Source organism: Microcaecilia unicolor, chromosome 3 (assembly GCF_901765095.1).
Source record: "Microcaecilia unicolor chromosome 3, aMicUni1.1, whole genome shotgun sequence".
Lineage (NCBI taxonomy): Eukaryota > Metazoa > Chordata > Amphibia > Gymnophiona > Siphonopidae > Microcaecilia > Microcaecilia unicolor.
Genome location: NC_044033.1, coordinates 38,553 through 64,679, shown reverse-complemented (window position 1 = coordinate 64,679; position 26,127 = coordinate 38,553). Strand labels below are relative to the sequence as shown.

Genomic DNA, 26,127 nt, shown 5'->3' with positions numbered 1-26,127 from the left:
TTAGTCACCGCAGTGACCAACGCGCCCACCTTAGGCATCCCAAAGAGGGACAAGTGGGATTCACCCACAGGGTAAAGGTGACACATAGCCCTAGCCACTTTCAAGGGGCCATCAGGTTCAGACCATTGAGCTGTAATAAGCTCTTGGATGGAGTCATGCACTGGAAAAGCCCGAGAAGGCTTTCTAGTACTGGCCATTTTAGGGTTAATAGAAGAGGCTGTGGCCACGTCAGGATCGTCAATACTGAGGGCCTGTAAGGCATCAGAAATGCGAGCTGCCAGCTCGTTGCGGTGGAAAATCCGTACCGCTTTAGGGTTATCCAACTCCTGTGGCATGCAGCTACCCTTCTCTGGATCATCAGTCCGTGAGGGCTTGCCAGACCCATCAGAATCCCTGAAACCAGACAACGGGGGAGAAAGGGGTGACGGAGAAGCACCCTCAGACGGTGTAGTCACTCATCTGCGTTTAGCCTCAGCCAAGAGCTGAGATAAAGTCTCCAGCAGACGCTGGGATTTCAAAACCTGGAGGCAATCCAGTCCGCAGTAAATTTTCAGAAGGCTCAGGCAGGGCTCTTTTTTAACATAAAGGCCCTATGCATCAGCAGAACAAATTCAGGGGTAAAAAACGCACTCGGACCATCTGCTCCTATATTAGGGGAAGCAGAGGAATGAGCCTCTGTAGAAACCTTGAGGAGAGGCGTCCCTCTGCACTCAGACTCCTCAGCCACAGCGAGGGTGGAGTCACACGGCGCAACCAAAATGGCGCCCGCTGCAAACTCCGTTGGGCGGGAAGAATCACCACCAGCCAAGCTCATGCTAGCATGTGTCTAAAAATCAAAACGTGGCTAGTTTTAAAAAACTATATTCCAGTCCCCTGTAAATTCAAACAAGTATCTCATTCAAAGTTGGGTCCGGTGATTGGTACTATTGAAGCAAAGATCTTCACGCTATTTTGGAGTTTTCTACTACTCAAACATATAGAAAAACAGTGTCTTAACCATTCTCATATTCTCATGTTTTTCAAAGGCAACCTCAGCGGCGCTCATTACCAGAAATTTAGATTTGGCAATGTAACTAGCGCCCACTTCTTCATTGGTTCAGCCAATTTATTTACTTTTAAATTTCAAACTCTTTTTATATTTTTATCAGTTTAGTTACTTATCTTTAGTGATCACACCAAAGGGTTCAACTGCCCGACATGCATGTTTCGCTCTGCATCGAGCTGTGTCAAGGGCTATCCCCTAAAATAGAAAACCCAATATATTAGTATATTTTCCTAGCAATTAGAAAACCTTCCTTCATAAGTTTTCAAAATCTATGTTATTTAAAATTCTACATATCAGAAACTCTTACCTACAGTCTCTCCCAGCGTCAGCTCTACTTTATTATAGTGGGTTTACCCCTTCTCAAGATGGCGCCGGCGTTCTCATCTCTTACTTAAATATTTTAATTAGCTCTGACATCATGGATCCTCCCCCGGGCTCTATTGGACATCTAAAGTAAGGGTATCACTAATCTAACCAATCAGTGACATCCATTCTAGCTCGGCATTTAAGCCAGCCGGCGATACCGTATTTAAAGAAAAAATATAAAATTGTTCACGATAATTTAACAATTTTTTAACTGAGCCTCCCTCCTCCCCTGGGCCTACATATTCCAGGATTCTCCAGCGTATTTCATCTACTGTATGATTTTTTATCTAGCCAGTGGGCTACTAAAGGAGCCTGTATATTCTGAGTGGTAATTCTGGATTTATGCTCTGTTAGACGGATCTTAATCGATCTAGCACTTCTCCCTATATAAATCAATCCACAGGGACGGGTGATGCTATATACCACGTTATTCGAGTCACATGTAACTCTTTCTCTTAAGCAAATAATGCTATCTTTACCAGGGGCACACCAAGTAGGGCCCATCATTCCTGTTTTACACCACTGACAATGGCCGCATATATTGGGTTTTCTATTTTAGGGGATAGCCCTTGACACAGCTCAATGTAGAGCGAAACATGCATGTCGGGCAGTTGAACCCTTTGGTCTGATCACTAAAGATAAGTAACTAAACTGATAAAAATATAAAAAGAGTTTGAAATTTAAAAGTAAATAAATTGGCTGAACCAATGAAGAAGTGGGCGCTAGTTACATTGCCAAATCTAAATTTCTGGTAATGAGCGCCGCTGAGGTTGCCTTTGAAAAACATGAGAATATGAGAATGGTTAAGACACTGTTTTTCTATATGTTTGAGTAGTAGAAAACTCCAAAATAGCGTGAAGATCTTTGCTTCAATAGTACCAATCACCGGACCCAACTTTGAATGAGATACTTGTTAGCATTAGTGTCTAAGCAGCATGTGCAGCAAAGCCCCGCAGCTGTCCTGCATTTTCCACATCGGAAGCAGTGCCTAACTGCTTCAGCAGCCATCACCCTTCTTCGGCGGAAAATAAAAACAAAGTGGCGGCGTTGCACCAAAACTTACCCCGCACAGGTACGCTGTCAGCGGGAACATCCATGGAGGACCTGGACACCACTCTCCACACCTCTGGAGACAGAGTCAAATGAGCTCCGGTCAGGCTGTAAAGTTCCAGGAGTGCTGGAGAAAGCCTCAAAAGTTGCTGCGCTGTTAAAAGCAAGCCTCTTTTTTTTTTTTTTTTAATACTGTAAGGAAAGTTGGAGGCAGGCAGCCACAGAGGGAATCCAGGGAGGAGGGGGAATGGGGTAAGGCAGGGACAGGAAAAACTAAGTATGCCTTTAAAGTGGGCACCACCAGCCCTACCCCCCCCCCCCCCCCCCCCCCCCCCCCCGATCGACTGGCAAAGCACAGGTGCCACCCCAGGCAGAAATCCAGGAGCTGAGAAAGTGACGTCCACACCTGCTGGGAGATAGAGATATACTGAAGATAGAAGGGGCTGGATGTCCAGGATCATTGTGTACTTTCAGTGTTCTCTATCTCCACCTGCTGGTAGGTGGATACAACTCATCAGTTAATGGATTCATCTGCTGTTGATGACAAGGAAACCAGGATTATTAGTCAGTCCAGGACGGCAGAACTAATAAACTATAGGTTTATTATCATGAAAATGAACAGTGAATGTTTGAAAAAAACAGATGAAAAAGTACAGCAAGCAATAACAGATAACCACTAAAACAAGGGCCAACATTAAAACTATCTACTACTACTACTTAACATTTCTAAAGCGCCACTAGGGTTACGCAGCGCTGTACAATTTAACATAAAAAGGACAGTCCCTGCTCAAAGAGCTTACTTGTTACTACCTGAATAGCACCTGGGGAGTTCAGGAACTTAACTGTTCACAAGCCATGAACAGGATCTCAGGACACAGATGTTCCTCCTCTGTAGCCCCACACTGAGAATAAAGAAAAATCCAGTACCTCCTGGCTAGTTTGAAGTCCAGGGCTAATCAGAGCCCCAGGGCATCAACTTTGAAAGTATCTGGCCAATGATTGCAGATTGCCTTTCCATAAGCTTAAACTGGAAAAGAGAAAGCCTTTTTTTCTGCTACAGCTTTAAAACTCAAAACAAGAGCCATCTGCTGACCAACTAGTAGAAAAACATTTCATGAAATAATACAGTTTTCAGGCTTAGAAACCCAGTGTTTCGTCACAGTTATGTTATCTTTTGGAAGGCACGTCTAGCGTGGAAACCTCGAATATTTTTACTGCTCTAATTGCCTACTGCTCATGTTTGATCTATTCTTACTATACACCGCCTTGAGTGAATTCCTTCAAAAAGGTGGTAAATAAATCCTAATAAATAAATAAATGATAGCAGTAGCTTTATATAGGGAAGGAAGAGATCCAGAGTAGCCCAGGAGGCTGTATTCCAGTCTAAAAGGAATGGGGGGATGGCTATACCCAGTCTGGGAAAATACTACCAAGCTGCACAACCTAAGGCAGTGTTAGAGTAGCAGGTACCCCCAACCCAACCCAAACAATGGGTGCTAGCAGAAGAAGAGGCTAGTACGTTTCAGTTGAAGATTCTCTCCTGGGCAGCTAGCATGCTCAAACACATTCAAGAGGTTCAAAACCCATTTACGAGGATCACTATGAACCTATGGCTCAAGACACATCCCCATTTATTGAAGAATAAGACATGGGACATACGGATAAGTTTGTACCCGAGCTAGGCAATAGCTTGTTTCAAAGATGGGAAAGACATGATCTTCTCTATTTTGCTCAATAGGAGATAACCAAATTCTACATTTTGGAACGTTACAAGTTCACTATCAACTGGCAGCTAGAGATGTTATTCCCTTATTTTTAAGATAAACATTTCATTCAGGTAGAACAACTAATATCAGGGGGTGGAGGCCTTAAGTCAGCTTTTGAAACTTTAGTGGGTGGACAAGTTGGCAGGGGTTATATATCGTTTGTTGCTCCTCAACACCTTAGATGAATGGAAGGCTACCTACAGGGGGGCATGGGAGAGGGCTTGAGAGAGTTTTCTATGAAGAACTGGAAAGATATCTTCTTGTGATGTCATAAATTGTCACATGCACCTCACATTATTGAGAACGGTCTTATGGTACTGGTGAGATGGCATTACTCTCCATCTAGACTGCAAGCCATTATGAGGAAAGGGGATGGTTTATGTTGAAGAGGGTGTAGCCAGAGGGGAATATATACTCACATCTGGTGAGAATGTCCTAGGGTTCAGAAATTATGGAAGGAGGTATCTGCATATGGGCAACAGTTACCCTAGACTCGTATAGTATGTACTATGGAAAATGCCCTACTAAGTGGGAGAGTGGAAGGGATAACGGGAGCTACTGATACATTAATGCTATTGGTTTTTACAGCAGTTCGACTGCTGATTGGCCTCACATTGGCATACATGCTGTATATTATATGCAACGATATAGATTGACTACCTTAAAATCTAATAAATGCAAATATCAAGAAATGTGGGGCGATTCCTCCAGTTGGAAGGACAATCTGAGTTTTGGGGAAGGGGAGAGATAAGGGATGGGGAGGGTCTACTTTTAGTTTTTCATTATTGGAGGTAGCAGTTTGTTGTGTAACAAAATGTACACTTGTTCTTAATTTTTTCTGTTAAGAGATGCTGTCAGTTACTTTGTTAGAAAATTAATAAACATAAAGTTAGAAATGGCAGTTGCGACTTCCCGTGGCAGCCTGCATGAGGTTGTGGCCGCCATTTGGAATTGGGAATGGTATCATTACGATAAACTGCATTATATACTGTGATTTGCATTAACCTATCAACAACACAAAATGCCCATGACTAAGTCAAACTGAACCATGTTCATCAGTCATGTCCCTCCACAACAGTGCTGAAGCCTCTCCACCTCCAGCAGGCCTTTCAACAGTACAGATTTCACAACCCCAAGATACTCTAGGGTGAAGGATTTTGCAGACCAGATCTCACCGCTGGGATACCCACCTCTATCCGTGCCTCCTCCATCTCCACAGACAGTTTAATCTGTCCAAAGTAGGGAAACAAACAGAGGGAGGAGAAGAGGAGATGACAACCTTTTATCTCAGCAGCGCAGAATTCCTGGATGTGCAGGAGGAATTCTATACTTACCTGTTATAGAAGGCAGGGTCTGTTCAGACATCTCTGATTCAGGATTTTCCATCAAGGGGAGATCTTCCTCTTGTTTAATACTCATTGAGAACACAGATGTTACAACTGGAAGGTCTGTGATGAGAAAACACATTCACAAGGATTCACCAGGTATCTGATAATACTAAATTAGGAAACTGATTTTAAGTGTCCAAATGTTTGATGTTAATGATCTAAAAATGCAAAGCCTGTTAAATCCAAAACATTTACTTACCATTGGTGGAGTCATTTGGATTTTCATTTCCCTCCCTCTGAAATTGTTGAATAAAATATTTCTCATCTTCTTTTTTAATCTTGAATATAACATCAGGATTAACAATTGAATAACCTGTTAATAAGAAGTAGGAAAATTACATTTAAATTGTATTAGTAGAATCCCTCGGGAGGTTCGCTCTGCTTCATGTTTTGAAGGAGCAGTGCGTTATTTGTGCATGGAGGTCTGTGTATAGGTATCTTGGGGTGTGTATATTTGACCAACAAAGCTTGGAGAGAAGAGGCACTTGATTAAGATTACATCATAGAGGTTTTCTGGTATAGAGATTTCTCTTCGTTTCCCTCCTAGGTGGAGGCATTGCAGCTGCCAAGCTTCTGGTTATCATTTGGACAGGTTATACGTTGTACAGTATAGTTGACTTGTGTGCAGCTGATATGTCATGACCTTATGCAGAAGTCTCAGAGGAAATCTCTCTCTGGTCTTCTGTATAGGAATGGGAGAGACTCCTGCTGGTGCTGTGTGAAGCCTCTAGTTTATCTTACAACAGAGAGCAGCATCTTTTGCAGATCCTGTAGCAGTGGTGTCGTCTTTCACAGGCTCCTATTGCATATGGGATGGTATCAGAAGCCAGGATCTAAATTTCAGGTGCCCATGGTATCTAGTTCCTGTGATTTTTACACTACTGATTCCATAATGTGCTTGTGTGGTAGATGATAGAGAAACATATTTACCTCGTGACGTAAGGATGTCATGAATCTCCTTGATGACCTTCTTGTATAGCTCCTTCTGCCTTTCTCCCAGAAGGTCCCAGTCCACTTCCAAGAAATAAGCAGCAACATCCTTGAAAGTGACCAATGCCTAGAACAGCAAACAGGACACCCTATGTCAGAGTTTCATTATTTTTTCATTTCATTTTATTTCTTTAATCATACACCTATCAACATAATTCTAGATGGTTTACAACAAACATATGTAATAGTTCACATAAAAAGAAACAATAACAGAAACAGAAAATCATTCAAAATAAAATGGGAAAGTAGAAGAAAGCAGTCAAGCCTTTATCTTTTTTCAAAACATCAAATAATGCTACACACACCACAACTTCACAGGTAAATTGTTCCAGTTGTATACGTCATACTGAAAACACACACTGTCTCATACAAGTTTTATAACACAGCACTGCTAAGAAGAATGAAGGTTTCTAGAAGGAAGACGTTTAAGTAGTGTGCGATATTTTACAGGTGTCCAATGCAACTCCCTCAGAATGGAAGAACTAGGCATTTGTCAGGTTCTCAGGTTCAAAACAAGCAGGCACGGACTCTGGAGCAATCGTGAGCCCTTGGACCCCTGCCGAGGAGTGGCAGGCAACACCTCTCCCAACCAGCACTGGGCTAACACACCAGCAAGGCAGGGACTGCAGACGCAGATAAGCAAGCCGGAACATATGGACAGGAACCAAAAGCAGTCCCAAAAAACAACAAGGCAAGCGATCGAATCACAGAACCGAAACAGTACTAATTACATTAATGACTAAATTTAAACAAATGATTGCAACCGGCAACAATATACTCCTCCTACAATTTGACATGTCAAGTGCCTTTGATATGGTTGACCACGGAATCCTACTACATATACTTGAATATTTTGGCATCTGAGGCAATGTCCTAAACTGGTTCAAGGGGTTCCTAACCCTGCGCTCCTACCAGGTTACATCAAATTCAACTACGTCTGCAGCATGGACACCAGAATGTGGAGTACCGCAAGGATCACCCCTATCACCAACCATTTTCAACCTAATGATGATTCCCTTGGCAAAACTTTTATCAAGCCATAACCTCAACCCATATATATACGCCGACAATGTAACAATATATATCCCTTTTAAACAAGACATTAAAGAAATCTTCAACGAAATCAACCAAAGCTTACACATCATGAACACCTGGGCAGATGCATTTCGATTGAAACTGAATGCAGAAAAAACTCAATGCCTGATACTCACCTCCCAATACAACACGAATGAATTCACCGCTATAAACACACCAAAACTAAATCTTCCTATTTCAGATACTCTAAAAATCCTTGGAGTTACTGTTGACCGCCACCTAACACTCGAAACTCACGGAAACAACACAACCAAAAAGATGTTCTACAGCATGTGGAAACTGAAAAGAATAAGACCATTCTTCCCAAGATCCGTCTTCCGCAGCCTAGTGCAATCACTCGTACTCAGCCATCTGGATTACTGCAACTCACTGTACGCAGGTTGTAAAGAGCAAATTCTGAGGAAACTTCAAACAGGCCAGAACACAGCTGCCAGACTCATCTTCGGGAAACCAAAATACGAAAGTGCAAAACCCTTACGAGAGAAGGTACACTGGCTCCCACTCAAGGAACGAATCACTTTTAAAGTATGCACACTAGTTCACAAAATTATTCACGGTGAAGCCCCAGCCTACATGTCTGACTTAATAGACTTACCACCCAGAAACGCTAAAAGATCATCCCAAACTTTCCTAAACCTACACTTCCCAAATTGCAAAGGCATAAAATACAAAGTGCTACATGCATCAACCTTCTCTTATTTGAGCACGCAATTCTGGAATATACTACCACGCAACCTGAAGACGACTTACGAGCTGACCGACTTCCGCAAATCATTGAAGACTTATCTCTTCAAACAAATCTATCGAAAGGATTAAAACACATGAAGCCCACGCATGCTGTTATACTGCATCAATACATACTCATTTATACTGTTATCCCCCGAAATTCTAACTCAAACCTTAATCTACAGGTAAAAATGTTATAACCAAACGTTCTCTAGCCATTGTTCTGTAATCCTATCAGTATCCGTTGTTCTTCCACTATTCCATTGTTCTGTTCCATTGTTCTATTCCCCTTGTGATACGTAGACTTTGTTATCTCTTTACTCCTCACAATGTAACCATAATTGAGTTGTAACAAATTGTACTTCCATCAATACAATGTATTGTAAGCCACACTGAACCCGCAAATAGGTGGAAAATGTGGGATACAAATGCAATAAATAAATCTGCAAAATCCAATATGGAAAAAGAAGCCAGCAGATCAATATAACATCAGAAAGATTTTATTGAAGATACCGCATGTAAACAAATTGCCCGAAACAGGCCGTGTTTCGCCCACCAAGGGCTGCGTCAGGGGCTAATTTGAAACCTTCTGAAAGGAGCAACTCTAAAAACGGAAAACTTGTGGTGTATAATAGATTGGAAAAACCCAGCGCATACAGCAGATGCCTAAAATGATGTGACTCTTAACACAACGCAAGCAGATGCACTGCTGTCAAACCTGGAAAAACAGCAAGGAATACAGACTAGGAACCTTAACTAAGAAGCCCCGCTGCTGAAGGCTGAGGAAGGCACTCAAGGCTCCCGCCCAGACACGACAACAGATGCACAAAGCTGTCCACTCCAGAGACCAGAGAACAGGGAGGGACCTGGCCAACTGGGTTTAACACCCCAAGGGGAAACGGGGCCCCACCGGACCCACACTGCAGAACCCAAGAAGCACTACAAGGAACCAGGCACAGCTTTTTTTTCCAGGCTAAAAACTCAAGAAGAAGAAAAGCCCCCAAAGAAAAAACAACCACAGAGCACCAAAGCACTCCCTAGGGCCTAAAAGACCGCCACGTTTACCCTTTGCTGGAGAATGAGAAATACTAGCTGGTTGAGGGCCCCTTTTACTAAGCTGTGGTAGGCTGTACACGTGTGCAGCGCACGCCCAAATGAGACTACCGTCAGGCCAGCACAGCAGTAACTTCAGATTTGGCGTGTGCCCACAATGCTTGGATGAATTATTTATTTATTTCCACCTAGGCACTGGATCCCGCAGTAATTGGCACTTGGCGAACGCCGAACGGTCACCACGTGTGGAGTGCGTGAGCCCTTACCGCTAGATCAATGGGTAGCGTTAAGGGCTCAGGCCGGTTTTATTTTTACTGCAGGCCCTTTTCCAGTCGCAGTAAATAAAAGCCCCTTTTTTGTAGACACAGTAAAAACTGGCCCAGCACGTGCCCAAAACACGCGCCTACACTACCACAGGCCACATTTTACCACGGCTTAGTAAAAGGGCCCCACAGTGTTCAAAGTCAGGTGTTCTCTGTCTCCCTCTGCTGGTAGGAGTGTATAACACAAGCGTCTTGACCGGTCTGGAGGGTTGTTGAGGAAATATAGAATATTAAGGTAATCAAATAAAGATAAAATCAACAATTCTGTCAGCATACAAAAACCATCTGACATGTGAAGATGAAGCAGCAAATAAAGATACAAAAACAAAAAACACATTACAAAAACCTGTGGGTGAAATATCAGCAGAGTCAAGTACTACACCTAGATAACAGATTTGATGCTGAATTGGAATAGGTTCAAGAAAGGAGGGTAAAGACAAAAATGCAGCTGATCAGTAGGTACCACCATCATCTCAGTCTTTTAGGCCATTCTGACCACACTGTGCTGAGATCTCACTAAAATGCTCAACTATCTGTGACTGATGAGAACCAGAAGACTTAGAGAAAAAGTGCAATCAAAAATTAAAAAAACTGACAACAATACTCTGTCACAAAAGATCACATAAAGAAGACAAATAGATGTCAAATAATAGACAGAACCCCAAGAGACCCCCCCCCCCCCCCCATACTAAACCACTGCAACTCTCCCTGGGGAAAAAAGAAAAACATACTTGATGGAGACAACCTTCCAACAATAAGAAAAACCATAGTAAAACTGTTCCCCCATAGGCAGATGCCTTCAAGGGAAGAGCAGATGGAGAGTGAAGACTGCTAACTATCCCCGACAACTACTAAGAAAATTGTAAATACAGAGAAAAAACACACTTTGAAATGTCTGTATACAAATCCTAGAAGCCTGAAAAATTAAGATGGGAGAGTTAGACCTCATATAATAGGCATATAAGGGTAGAAATTACATCATCATGACAGAGTGGATTAAACTGGAGGCTGTTAGTGCTATATGTTAACGAGGAAATTGAGTGAAACAGAGTAAAAATTCAGCAGGAAACAGATTGCAAAGTGGATACAGAGAGATCAGAAAGAGTGAGAGATATAGGGAAGATTATAAAAATTAACAAAGGATGAGAGACAATAGATACTAAAGATGAAGAGATGAGACAGAGCGACATGGGATAAGGGTGAGGGAGAACAAGAGAAAGAAGAAATGAAAAATAAAACAAAAAAAAAGAGAATATAAATGAAAGAAGAAAAGTAAAAATATGAAAAAATAGAACAAACACATTATCTACACAACAAGAGTTAGAAGTCAGAGGCTGTGATTATAACACCTCATTCTCACTATCCCTGGTCCACAGGAGGGAATCTTTCTTATAGGAAAAGTTTGTATCACCTCATTACTAGCTTTAATCATAGCTTCATCACATGCTTCAGGCAGTTCCTCACATCTGCCTGTTGTGGTCAGGTTTCCTGTTTCCTCAGATCCCTGAGGCTCAGTTCTGAATCCTTTTTGCTCAAATTGGATTAAAATGTCAGGCCTGACATTGTAGAAACCTATTATAAGAAAAAGAAAGCAAAATATGTTAGTTTTTTTTTTAAAGTTACCACAGAATTATTCACAGGCACCTCCACTGGTACAGAATTAAAAAAAAAAAAGAAGGGTTCTGCTGTACTGATCATCATCAAAAATGTATTCTAGAAATACCCCGATATTTTCATGCTGTGGTGAGCAACTCCTTTCTCAACAGCTACAAACAGACGTGTTATACACGCTAATACTGCATAAATATAATGGAAATGTCTGTCATCACGGGTTTTGTTGGTGATTCGATTATTAGGCATGTAGATAGTTGGGTGGCTGCTGGACGTGAGGATCGCCTGGTCACTTGCCTGTCTGGTGTGAAGGTGGTGGACCTCACATGTCACCTAGATAGGATTTTAGATAGTGCTGGGGAGGAGCCAGCTGTCTTGGTACATGTGGGTACCAATGACATAGGAAAATGTGGGAGAGAGGTTCTGGAAGACAAATTTAGGCTCTTAGGTAAAAAGCTCAAATCCAGAATATGTAGGGTAGCATTTTCTGAAATGCTACCTGTTCCACGCGCAGAGCCCAAGAGACAGGCAGACCTCCGGAGTCTCAATGCGTGGATGAGACGATGGTGCAGGGAGGAGGGTTTTAGATTTGTTAGGAACTGGGCAACATTCTTGGGAAGGGGGAGCCTATTCCAAAAGGCTGCTGGCATCGGCATTTTAAAAGGAGATAGAGCAGCTTTTAAACTAGAAACGGGGGGAAGGCTGAAAGTCGCTCAAAAGCACATGGTTCGGGATAAGGTATCTTTCAAAGATATCAACAAAACAGGGAAGATAGGATATCCTGATAGTGAGGTTGCAAAAAAGACCATAGTAGATCAGGTGTCCTTAAATAAAAATAAAACTCAGACAAAAGATAGCAAATAAATACTGTCACGTACTGAGCATGATGTAAATAGGAACAAATATACTTTGAAATGTCTATATGTGAATGCCAGAAGCCTAAGAAATAAGATGGGAGAGTTAGAATATATTGCACTAAATGAAAAATGAGATATAATAGGAATCTCTGAGACCTGGTGGAAGAAGGATAAACAGTGGGACACTGTCATACCGGGGTACAAATTATATCATAGTGATAGGGTGGATTGAATTGGTGGAGGGGTAGCATTGTATATTAACGAAAGCCTTGAATCAAATAGATTGAAAATTCTGCAGGAAACAAAATGGATTGAAATTCCATATGTAAAGGGAAAAGGATAGTGATAGGAGTGTAGTACCATCCGCATGGCCAGGATGAACACACAGATGTAGAAATGTTATCGGAAATTAGGGAAGCTAACAAGCTGGGCAACACAATAATAATGGGTGATTTCAATTACCCCGATATTGACTGGGTAAATGTAACATCTGGGCATGCTAGGGAGGTAAAATTCCTTGATGAAATCAAGGATTGCTTTATGGAGCAGCTGGTACAGCAGCGGACAACAGAAGGAAAAATTCTAGACCTAGTCCTTAGTGGAGCACATGATCTGGTGTGGGAGGTAATGGTGATGGGGCCACTTGATAACAGTGATCATAATATGATCAGGTATAATATTAGCTTTGGAGTAAATATAAACAGGAAATCCAAAATGTAAGAATTTAACTTTCAAAAAGGAGACTATGATAAAATGAGAAGATGAGTGAAAAAACAAACAAACAGAGGAGCGGCTGCGAGGGTCAAAAATTTACATCAGACGTGGACGCTGTGAAAAAATAAATACTAACCTGGAAGCCCAGGTCAGATATATTCCACGTTTTAAAAATGGAGGACGGAAGACCAAACGACAGCTGGCATGGTTAAAAAGTGAGGTGAAGGAAGCTATTAGAGCTAAAAGAAAATCCTTCAGAAAATGGAAGAAGGAACCAACTGAAAATAATAAGAAACAGCATAAGGAATGTCAAGTCAAATGCAAAGCGCTGATAAGGAAGGCAAAGAGGGACTTTAAAAAAAGATTGCGTTGGAGGCAAAAACACATACTAAAAATATTTTTTTGGTATATTAAAAGCAAGAAGCCACCAAAAGAATCAGTTAGACCTCTAGATGACCGAGGGGTAAGGGGCGATCAGGGAAGACAAAGCCATAGTGGAGAGATTAAATGAATTCTTTGCTTCGGTCTACACGAGGAATATTTGGGAGAGTTACCCGTGCCAGAAATGGTATTCAAAGCTGACGAGCCATAGAAACTGAATGAAATCTCTATAAACCTGGAGGATGTAATGGGGCAATTTGACAAACTGAAGAGTAGCAAATCTCCTGGACTGGACGGTATTCATCCCAGAGTACTGACAGAATTGAAAAAATGAACTATTGTTAGTAATATGTAATTTATCTTTAAAATTGAGTGTGGTACCAGAAGATTGGAGGGTAGCCCATGTAACGCCGATTTCTAAAAAAGGATCCAGAGGAGATATGGCCTAACTTCGGTGCCAGGCAAAATGGTAGAGACTATTATAAAGGACAAAATTAGAGAGCATATTCAAAAGTATGGATTAATGAGACAAAGTCAACATGGATTTAGTGAAGGGAAATCTTGCTTCACCAATCTATTACATTTCTTTGAAGGGGTGAACAAACATTTGGATAAAGGTGAGGCAGTCGATATTGTGTATCTGGATTTTCAGAAGGCATTTGACAAAGTACCTCATGAAAGACTCCAGAGGAAATTGGAGAGTCATGGGATAGGAGGAAGTGTCCTATTGTGGATTAAAAACTGGTTAAAAGATAGAAAACAGGGGGGATCACGTGATGTGCTGAAGGGAGTGGAGGTGAAAAAGCTTCCCTCTTAGGCCGAACCCTCCCGTCCGCCACTAAAAGATCACTGACTCGACCTTCTCCATCAAATCCTGGGCGAGAGGGACGCGCGAGTGCATGGACCACTTTATTACTCGCTTAGACCCAAAAATGCCACCAAAATCTGCAAAGAAAGAAGCGGAAAAGCCCCGCGCAGCGGAACACAAAATGGCGGCGAGCCCACCACCCGAAGCGTCGGCAATGATGTTCTCTCCGCCGCAGCTCCAACAAGTGACAGAGGCTGTAAAGACGGCGCTAGACCCACAATTACAACAGCTATCCAGCCAGCTGACAGTGGTTGAAAACCTACTAGCGGACATGACTAGACGAACGGGAGAACTGGAGCAAAGGGTTTCAGCCATAGAAGATGAACGGGCTGGAACAACCACAGAGCTAGAGGAGTTGAGACGCACAGTCCAAAAACAATCACAACAGATAGACGAACTCGAAAATCGCTCCAGAAGGGGTAATCTAAGAATTGTAGGAATACCAGAAACAGTATCTGACCGCTCATTGCCCTCTGTGATAGAAAAGTGGCTGCAGGCGGAGTTCACCCTCTCGGACGGTGTGGGAGCCATCTGCTTGGAACGAGTGCACCGCATGGGTCGGAAAGCTGACAACCTCCAGAGACCCAGAATGGTTATGATCAAAATTCATAACTTTATACATAAGGTGGAAATCCTTAGAGGAGCGCGACTGAAGCGAGATACGCTGACTTTCGAAGGCTCACCAGTCAAAATCTTTCAAGATTATTCCATTGCTCTACAAGAACGGCGAAAAGCCTATGGACAAGTATGTCAAGCGCTAGTGGAAGTGAATAAAAAATTCATGCTAATCTATGCTGCCACGCTGAGAATAAATCATCAGAACAAGTAGTATACATTCACAACTCCAAAAGAAGCGCAAGAATGGCTGGCAAAGACACCAAACTCAAAATAAGTAAGTGCAAGGTCAGCTTCTAAAGGAACGAGAGGCCTGAGAGACCTATGCTGCTACAGAGTAAAGCACTGGGGCAGGCACATCAAATTGGAGGTACCGAGTAAAATTAAATAACTTCCACATATGGCAGGGGAAGGGGAAGCCTCACATCATTGATCCTACTATCTTTCTTACCCGGTAGGTCGGGGGGATAGATTGGAGGCACAGGGTAAGGGACAGGGTAGGGGAGGGGGCTGGGGCAAAGGGAGGGCAGCAGGTAGGACAAGGAAACATTTGGGAGAGACGACCATTAGTAATGACCATAATCCACAATCTTGCAAAGAAGTCCAACACCAAGGCGGGAGGGTCCTGGAAGAGCAGAGCCGCATACAGAACCTCGGGTGAGGCTGGGCACCTGGGGAAGCGCAGATGGAATACAACACAGCAGACAGACACCCACAGTACAAAAAAGCATTAAGACTACACGCTTTGCCTCCTGGAATGTGGGAGGTATAACAACCCCGATAAAGCGGGCAAAAATTCTAGCGAGTCTTAAGAGGCATAATGTTGATATAGGATGTCTCCAGGAGACCAGGCTAACCACAGAAGAACATGACAAACTGAAGAGACAGTGGGTGGGTGAGGTTCATGTGGCATCCTCTGGAGATCGCAGGGGTGGGGTGGCAGTGTTGATCCGAAAGGGGATAGCCGCAAAATCAGAGCTAGTGAGAGCAGACCCTAATGGACGCTATATCCTAGAACGGCTATGGGTTAAACAAAGGGACTTCTTAATACTGGGAGTATACGGCCCTAACGTATATGATGCAACGTTCTACCCGAGCCTGGTACAGTTGTGCCTCCCATTTAAATCCGCGCAGCTTCTAGTGATGGGGGACTTTAATCGAGTTGCAGACCCCAATATTGACTGCTGAAACCCGAGGGTGGCCTCAAGAGGGGGGCCTAGGGCACATGCTCTCTCATTTTTCCAGCGTTCCCTTAACCTAGTAGACACGTGGCGCTGTTTGCATCCGGGGGAGCGCAACTTCACCCACCTCTCCAGAGCGCATGGCACGCTTTCTAGGTTAGATTACATCTTAATGGCCCGTCCAGCGTTTTCATGGGTGCTAGCCTCTGAGATAGGCCCGGAAGAGATTTCGGACCACTCCATGGTGTGGATTGATGTAGGAAGTACCCACATACTATCAGTAAGCTTGAAGCTGGCAGTTCCCGGGCTACCTTTTTCAGAATAGCGAATTCCAAGAATTTCTCAGGCAGAAGTGGGAGGATTATCTTCATAATAATAAAGAGCATGCAGACCAGCCTGATTAGCTATGGAGCGCAGCCAAGGCAGTACAAAGGGGAGAGATCATTGCCTTTACCCATGCTAAAAACAAAAAACAAACCATAGCAATAGAAAGATTAGAACAAAGCTTAAGGAAAGCCAAATCTAAGCATATTAAACATCCGACATCAGAGACTAGAGAGCAGCTAAGAGCCATAGAGGTGATGCTCAATGCCTTACTGCATGAACAAGGCCAGAGATTCCTAGCTCTTCAGAAGCACAAATTTCGTAGATTTGGAAATAGATCGTGAGCGATGCTAGCCAATTTAGTCAAGGCATGGGGGCCTAGTAAGCCAATAGTGGCGCTCAGAGATGCAGCTGGGAACATACACAATAAGAGCGAAGAGATAGCGGAGATCCTTACTAAATTCTTTTCCACCCTACACAGCCCCTCTAGAGAACTGGACGAGGTGCAGATAACAAACTTCTTAGAGAAGGCGGGCCTACCAAAACTGTCAGAGGGGGAGCAAAAAGAGTTAGACGCACCCCTGGATGCAAAGGAGATACAGGAAGTCCCTACCCATAGGGTCAGCGCCGGGCCCAGATGGGTACGCTGGGGAATTTTACAAACTTTTACCTCACTCTTTTTACCCAGTGATATGCGCCTATTATGAGCAAGTGGTCAGGGAGGGGCATTTCCCACGACATGCAAATACAGCACTAATCTCATTGATCTTGAAACCCGGTAAGCCAGACCTCCAGGCAGACTCATACAGACCCATTTCCCTTATCAACGTCGACCTAAAAATTCTAGCCAAGATCCTAGCTAACCGAATAGCCAAGGTACTGCCCAGGATGGTGGGAGAAGAGCAAGTGGGCTTTGTCAAGAACCGACAGGCAGCCAAAAATGTTTGTATGCTACTGTTGGCCATGGCAACGGGGCAATTGACGGAGACTCCAACCACTCTGTATTCCTTAGATGCTGAAAAAAGCATTCGATCAGGTGGGTTGGAAGTATCTGTTCACAGTCCTACAGCATATGGGAGTTGGGGGATGGTTCTGCAATGCCATAGAAGCCCTATATGCGTGCCCGATGGCCTCAGTGAATGGGATAAGAGCACAACCATTCAGGATATCTAGGGGCACCAGACAGGGATGCCCCCTATCCCCAGCACTGTTCATTCTGTCACTGGAGCCCCTATTAAGAGTCCTAAAGAAATCAGAAGGAATCCCGGGGGGTACGGGTTGGGGAAGAAACTATCAAAGCCCTAGCATTCGCAGATTACCTGCTGATTGTGACTACCCAACCCTCTGACTCGCTAGATCGGGTGTTACAGTTAACTGAGGAATTTGGTCAAATTTCAGGGTTCACCTTAAATACAAAGAAATCTTTGGCCATGGACGTGTACCCAAGAGGAGATCAACCAGTGGTGTGCTGGTAAATTTTTAACAACAGGCTCTCTCCCCGGTCCACCTCGGCGCCCCCCCCCCCCCCGTCCACCACTGCGCCCCCCCCCCCCATCCACCTCTGTGCCCCCCCTAAAATTGCAGAGCTGGCTATAGCCGGGGGGGGGGGGGGGGGGCAATGCATTACTCTCTCCAGGAAAAAAAAATTTAAATGATCCCAGGTTCCAATCTAATTCATGTTTAATAGGGGATAAAATGCCATAAATAAGTAAATAAATATAAACTTTTAACGTTCAGCACCTGATTCTCAAAGTGGACATATTCCAAACACTATAATGAAAATAAAATTATTTTTTTCTACCTTTGTTTTCTGGTGACTTTGTTTCTCTGATCATGCTGGCCCAGTATCTGATTCTGCTGCTATCTGTCCTCTTAACTCCGTTTCCAGGGCTTCCTTTCCATTTATTTCTTTTCTTTCCTCCTTTCTTCTTCATTTCTGGTCCTCCGCAGACTTGACTGTACAGTGGACCCAGCTTCTGCCTATTTTCTCTATCCATGTGCAGTTTCTCTCCTCACTTCCTTTTCCCTCATCTAATCTCCTTCCTCTATCTTCCCTCCATGTCCAGCATTTCTTCTCACTCCCTTCCCTCCATCCATGTCCAGAATTTCTCTTGCCCTTCCTTCCATCCACGTCCTGAAACTCTCCTCTCTCCCCTGCCCCTCTCTACCCATCCATGCCCAGCAATTCTCTCCCCTGCCCCCCTCTACCCATCCATGCCCAGCAATTCTCTCCCCTGCCCCCCTCTACCCATCCATGCCCAGTAATTCTCTCCCCTGCCCATCCATACCCAGCAATTCTCTCCCCTGCCCCCCTCTGCCCATCCATGCCCAGCAATTCTTCCCCTGCCCCCCTCTGCCCTTCCATGCCCAGCATTTCTCTCCCCTGCCCCCCTCTGCCCATCCATGCTCAGCAATTCTCTCCCCTGCCCCCCTCTACTCATCCATGCCCAGCATTTCTTTCCCCTGCCCCCCTCTGCCCATCCATGCCCAGCAATTCTCTCCCCTGCCCCCCTCTACCCATCCATGCCCAGCATGCCCAGTAATTCTCTCCCCTGCCCATCCATACCCAGCAATTCTCTCCCCTGCCCCCCTCTGCCCATCCATGCCCAGCAATTCTTCCCCTGCCCCCCTCTGCCCTTCCATGCCCAGCATTTCTCTCCCCTGCCCCCCTCTGCCCATCCATGCTCAGCAATTCTCTCCCCTGCCCCCCTCTACTCATCCATGCCCAGCATTTCTTTCCCCTGCCCCCCTCTGCCCATCCATGCCCAGCAATTCTCTCCCCTGCCCCCCTCTACCCATCCATGCCCAGCATTTCTCTCCCCTGCCCCTCTGCCCTTCCATGCCCAGCAATTCTCTCCCCTGCCCCCCTCTGCCCTTCCATGCCCAGCATTTCTCTCCCCTGCCCCCTCTACTCATCCATGCCCAGCAATTCTCTTTCCTCCCCTGCCCTCCCGCTCCCAAACACGTCCAACGATGTCCTTCGCCCCCACCCTCCCCTCTCGCTCCTATCTGTCAGTTTCTCTTACCGCCCTCAAAGCGCCGCTTATTTAAAGCGCTGCTGCCCGTCTTCAGCCTTCCCTGCTTGTTTCGGATGAGTTCTACCCTCAGTCCCGCCTTCTGACGTCATTCTGACGTCATTTCCTTTTTCCGCGAAGGCAGGACTGAGGGAAGAACTCATCCGAAACAAGCAGGGAAGGCTGAAGACGGGCAGCAGCGCTTTAAATAAGCGGCGCTTTGAGGGCGGTAAGAGAAACTGACAGATAGGAGCGAGAGGGGAGGGTGTGGGCGAAGGACATCGTTGGACGTGTTTGGGAGCGGGAGGGGAGGTAAGCATGGCCTGTGATGGCGCCCTCCTGCCATGCTTACCTCCCCTAATGGAGCCGGCTCGCCCCCAACAACAACTGGCTCGCAAGAGCTGTCAAAATTTAACAAGTGGCTCTTGCGAGCCGGAGCAAGCCGGCTCCAGCACATCACTGAGATCATCCAGGGAGAGCCGCTTGCCCCCTAACTAGAGTGGAGGATAGGATCAGATATTTAGGTACCAATATACCGCAAGACCTTGCCAGGCTATACCAGGAGAATATTGATCCCTTGCTTGAGATGACACGCACAAAGCTTCGACTGTGGGAGAATTACCCCCTGTCCCTAATGGGACGGATCGCTGTTTATAACATGATGATAGCACCCAAGTGGATGTACATGTTTCAGACTCTTCCTCTCTTCCTAAAAAAAGAAGGCGAGAAATGTTTAAATAAACACATACAGAGATTCTTGTGGAAAGGACGAAAGGCAAGACTCCCAATCTCAACGCTGCAAATACCACATGAATATGGAGGACTGGGACTGTTAAGCATGCGTTATCTTACAATAGACAGTGGGATGAGACACATCTATGACTGATATAGAACCACCTCAGAATTCTCTGATACACCACTGGAAACCTCCCTAACACAAGGAGTGCACTTTAGTTGCTTGTTACATACGGGAGGAGGCCAAATTCCAAAACTCTTACAGCAATCATATATACTGCCTACAGCTAGAGCAGTTTGGCGATGGGTCTGCCGGCGTCATCATTTCTCAGGACGGGTCACCCCATTTATGGCAATCTGTGATAATCCAAAATTCCCGCCAGGAATGTTACACGGCGGTTTTCGAAGATGGCGACGAAGCGGGTTGGTGTACATATACCAGGCCTTAACCGAAGAGGGACGGATAAAGACATTTGAGGAACTTAAAACTCAATTCTCCCTCAAACCAACAGATCGCTTCCATTACTGGCAGTTAGCACATTACGTACACAGTTTGCCTTGGGAATGCCTTACAGAAGATGTGCAGGAGAAAATTTCGTCAGCCTACTCACTACAATCGCAAGGTACAGTGTCCTTGCAAGAGCCCGATTATATGATGTTGACCCAAACATGGAATGTGGACTTGGGAACAAATTTGTCACCACAGACAATGCAGGAATATATCCTCTCGATTCATAAATCCTCCAAGATGTTCTTATACAGTGAAATGGAATATAAATTTGCACTGAGGAGGGCATTCCACATGGGGATTTCCCCAGATACAGCATGCCCTAAGTGTGGGGCGCAAGGAGCAACACTTGGCCATATATTTTGGGCATGCCCTAACATCCAAAGATTTTGTAACCAGCTTACCCAGTCGACATCACGGATGTGGGGTGCAACATAGTACTACTACTTAACATTTCTAGAGCGCTACTAGGGTTACGCAGCGCTGTACAATTTAACAAAGAGAGACAGTCCCTGCTCAAAGAGCTTACAATCTAATAGACAAGTGAACGGTCGGTCCGATAGGGGCAGTCAAATTGGGGCAGTCCGGATTCAACATGGAAGAAGGGGCCCCAGATGCTGTTTGGGCAGCCAATGTTGGTGTGCCCGCCCCAACAGGATTTAAGAGTTTCACCCACAGGGCCATGACTGCTAAAAAACAAATCCTCACTGAGTGGATTACAACAAAAGCTCCCACCCTACAACAGTGGCGTGGATCGATGATGGAATATATGAAATTTGAAAGGAGAATGGCGGACTATAAGGGGGACCGGAGATTTACAGAAAAGGACTTTTATTGTATTTGGACCCCATTTTGGCAGACCATACCCGCCGGGGGTAGAGGACAGATCTTGAATATGTGATCAGCTGAGTGGAGATTATCATATGAGTGCAGAATGGTCATTATCATTAGGAGGGGTGGAGAAGGGAAAGGAGGGGAGAATAGGGGGTGAAGTTCTTAAATAGATATGCTTAGGGAAGTCATAAGTTTAGCAACACTATGACGGTAAAAATCTATGAGATACCATAAGAAGTAGATGTATGGTAGTAAAGTGATGTATGTAATATTCCCAGACTTAGTGTTAAGTTATGTCTGTAGATCTTGGTATTCACAGGACAATTGATGTATAAGAATCAATGTATTTAATGTTCCCTTATGTGAAAACTAATAAACAAATTTGAAAATAAAAGATAGAAAACAGAGAGTAGGGTTAAGTGGTCAGTTTTATCAATGGAGAAGGGTAGTTAGTGGGGTTCCTCAGGGGTCTGTGCTGGGACTGCTGCTTTTTAACATATTTATAAATGATCTAGAGATGGGAGTAACTAGTGAGGTAATTAAATTTGCTGATGACACAAAGTTATTCAAAGTGGTTAAATCATGGGAGGGTTGTGAAAAATTACAAGAGGACCTTACGAGACTGGGAGTCTGGGTGTCTAAATGGCAGATGACGTTTAATGTGAGCAAGTGCAAAGTGATACATGTGGGAAAGAGGAACCCGAACTATAGCTAAGCAATGCAAGCTTCCACTTTAGGAGTTAGAGACCAAGAAAGGGATCTAGGTGTCATCGCTAAGAAAGCAAATAGAATGTTAGGTATTATTAGGAAAGGAATGGAAAACAAAAATGAGGATGTTATAATGCCTTTGTATTGCTCCATGGTGCATTAACACATGAAATAATTTATTGCTGTGAATCAAAAAACAAACCCGACATGGCCACGTTTCGCCCTCAGGCTGCGTCAGGGGTCAAAACTAAGAAATAAAAACATAGATATCAAATCATTAAACATACTTCATATATATCAGCTTTCATTATAAAACATTCATATGTGTCATTATATTTTCAAAATAATTTCAAATAAATAACAAACAACATCAATATACAGTCATAGTAACATGGTAGATGACGGCAGAAAAAGACCTGTACGGTCCATCCAGTCTGCCCAACAAGATAAACTCATATGTGCCACTTTTTGTGTATACCTTACCTTGATTTGTACCTGTCCTTTTCTGGGTACAGACTGTATAAGTCTGCCCAGCACTATCCCCGCCTCCCAACCACCAGCCCTGCCTCCAACCACCGGCTCTGGCACAGACTGTATAAGTCTGCCCAGCACTATCCCCACCTCCCAACCACCAGACCCGTCTCCCACCGCTGGCTCTGGCACAGACCGTATAAGTCTGCCCAGCACTATCCCCGCCTCCCAACCACCAGCCCCGCCTCCAACCACCGGCTCTGGCACAGACTGTATAAGTCTGCCCAGCACTATCCCCGCCTCCCAACCACCAGCCCCGCCTCCAACCACCGGCTCTGGCACAGACTGTATAAGTCTGCCCAGCACTATCCCCGCCTCCCAACCACCAGCCCCGTCTCCCACGACCGGCTCTAGCACAAACCGTATAAGTCTGCCCAGCGCTATCCCCGCCTCTAGTCAACCATGTTTTGGATGAGCTGTATGTGAAATGAGCTCTAAGGAATTTATTCTATTATTTTTATTATAGGTTTTTAAATAAAAGTATTTAAGAAGGGGAATTCCATCACCCCTTGTTTTTTTAGGTATGTACATATATTTTGATCATTCACCTCCTTTCGCCATGTTTTTTTGAGAATTATGTTTTGATGAATTTTTTACATGTGATTGATTTTATATGTTATAACATGATGAATTTCAAGTTTTTTAACTTTATTAACTTAGTTGAATATTCATGTATATTTTGATATCAGTTTATTTATATAGTTTTTTTAATTATTTATTGTCATGTATTTTTTAGCTAATTTTTGCAATAATTTATGACATACATGAATGTTTATCATGATTGACACATATGAGTTTTTATATAATTGTTTGATATTCATGGTTGACTGTATATCTATATTGATGTTGTTTGTTATTTATTTGAAATTATTTTGAAAATATGACACGTATGAATGTTTTATAATGAAAGCTGATATATATGAAGTATGTTTAATGATTTGATATCTATGTTTTTATTTCTTAGTTTTGACCCCTGACGCAGCCTGAGGGCAAAACGTGGCCACGTCGGGTTTGTTTTTTGATTCACACTAATAAATTATTTCATGTGTTAATGTTTTCTATCAGTCTACCTTTTTTATTATTATTCTACCATAGTGAGAAGGCTGTTGCCTTTTTTGTTTGTTTTTGCTCCATGGTGAAACTCCATTCTCTTCTGTTCTACAATTAACCCTTTCGACAATAAATGTTAACTCTCTAATCTCTAATTGGTCTGTCTTGAATAGACTGTAAGCTCTGATGAGCTACTACTACTACTTATCATTTCTATAGCGCTACTAGACGTACGCAGCGCTGTACACTTGAACATGAAGAGACAGTCCCTGCTCGACAGAGCTTACAATCTAATTAGGACAAACAGGACAAATAAGAGATAAGGGAATTACTAAGGTGGGGATGATAAAATAAGGTACTGAACAAGTGAGTAATGGTTAGGAGTCAAAAGCAGCATGAAAAAGGTGGCCTTTTAGCCTAGATTTGAAGACGGCCAGAGATGGAGCTTGACGCACTGGCTCAGGAAGTCTATTCCAGGCATATAGTGCAGCAAGATAAAAGGAACGGAGTCTGGAGTTAGCAGTGGAGGAGAAGGGTGCAGATAAGAAAGATTTACCCAGTGAATGGAGTTCCCAGGGAGGAGTGTAGGGAGAGATAAAAGTGGAGAGGTACTGAGGAGCTGCAGAGTAAATGCACTTATAAGTCAATAAGAGGAGTTTGAACTGTATGTGGAAACGGATAGGAAGCCAGTGAAGTGACTTGAGGAGAGGGCTAATATGAGCATAGTGACACTGGCAGAATATTAGTCATGCAGCAGAATTTTGAACAGATTGAAGAGGAGAGAGATGGCTAAGTGGGAGACCTGTAAGAAGCAAGTTGCAATAGCCTAAGCGAGAGGTGATAAGAGTGTGGATGAGGGTTCTGTTAGTGTGCTCAGAAAGGAAAGGGCGAATTTTGCTGATATTATAGAGAAAAAAACAACAGGTTTTAGCAGTCTTGTTGAATATGTGCAGAGAAGGAGAGGGAGGAATCGAAGATGACCCCAAGGTTGAATAGACTGTAAGCTCTGATGAGCAGGGACTGTCTCTTCATGTTCAAGTGTACAGTGCTGTGTACTTCTAGTAACCCTACAGAAATGATACGTAGTAGTAATAGCAATGCTGCTCAATCACACACTCCGGCAGTATCTGCTTTACAGAGAGGATAATGGCTTCTTATCCCACCAGCTCTGAATTCCTAAATAATGCCGGATGATTTTATTAACATGTGCAGGAGGAATTTTATACTTACTTGTTACAGGAGGGTGAGTCTGTTCAGACTTCTCTGATTTAGGAGGATCCATCAAGGGGAGATCTTCCTCTTCTTTAACACCGAGTGAGATCACAGAAGTTACAACTGGAACGTCTGTTAAGAGAAAATACATTAGAAGGAGTCATGAAAGATAGAATAATACTAAATTAGGAAATGGACTTTAAGTCTCTAAATGCCTGGAGACTTTGATCTGAAAATTCAGAGCCCTTCAAACCCAAAACATTTACTTACTCTTAATGAGATCATCTGGGTTTTCTTTTTCCTCCCACTCAAAATGCTGAGTGAAATATTTCTCGTCTTCGTTCTTAATCTTGAATATGACATCAGAATTAACAATTGAATAACCTGTAAGTAAGTAGGAAAATAGCATTTAAATTTGTATGTATTTATTTCTTACATGTGTATCCCACATTTTCCCACCTATTTGCAGGCTTACATGGTACCGTATCGGCATTCGCCAATTCCGGTATGAAGAAATACAAGGTGATATTATGGTACAATAAGCTTCATGTATGATATACACATTGGGGATCATTAGAGAGGAAGAGTGAAGTGGAGGAGTGGCCTAGTGGTTAGGGTGGTGGACTTTGGTCCTGGGGAACTGAGGAACTGAGTTCGATTCCCACTTCAGGCACAGGCAGCTCCTTGTGACTCTGGGCAAGTCACTTAACCCTCCATTGCCCCATGTAAGCCGCATTGAGTCTGCCATGAGTGGGAAAGCGCGGGGTACAAATGTAACAAAAAAAAAAAAAGTATGTCCATTACATGCTTTGGTTTCGTTGTGTTGCAGGTATTCGGTCTTTTTGTGGGGTATGCCTTTTTGAACAGGTTTGTTTTTAGTGATTAACGGAATATTAGGTGGTCATAAGTTGTTTTTACGACTTTTGGCAGTGCGTTCCATAGTTGTGTGCTTAAATAGGAAAAGCTGAATGCATAGGTTGATTTGTATTTGAGTCCTTTGCAGCTTGGGTAGTGGAGATTTAGGTATGTTTGTGCTGATCCTGTTGTGCTTCTGGTAGGTAGGTCTATGAGGTCTGTCATGTATCCCGGGGCTTCACCGTGAATAATTTTATGAATCATGGTGCAGATTTTGAAAGCAATACGTTCTTTGATTGGGAGCCAGTGCAGTTTTTCTCGGAGGAG

General features: G+C 43.7%; 1 protein-coding gene across 1 annotated transcript; it reads right to left on the bottom strand.

Moving 5' to 3' along the window:
* LOC115467368 (zinc finger protein 398-like) lies at positions 1-24,985 on the bottom strand. The gene is made up of 8 exons (XM_030199243.1): positions 24,964-24,985; positions 11,214-11,374; positions 6,546-6,672; positions 5,815-5,928; positions 5,562-5,675; positions 4,647-4,662; positions 191-393; positions 1-29 (listed from the first exon to the last, which is right to left on the bottom strand). The coding sequence occupies exons 2-8, from the start codon at positions 11,232-11,234 to the stop codon at positions 1-3; spliced, it is 624 nt and encodes a 207-aa protein (XP_030055103.1). The 5' UTR covers positions 11,235-11,374; positions 24,964-24,985.
* Between the last annotated feature and the right edge of the window lie 1,142 nt (positions 24,986-26,127).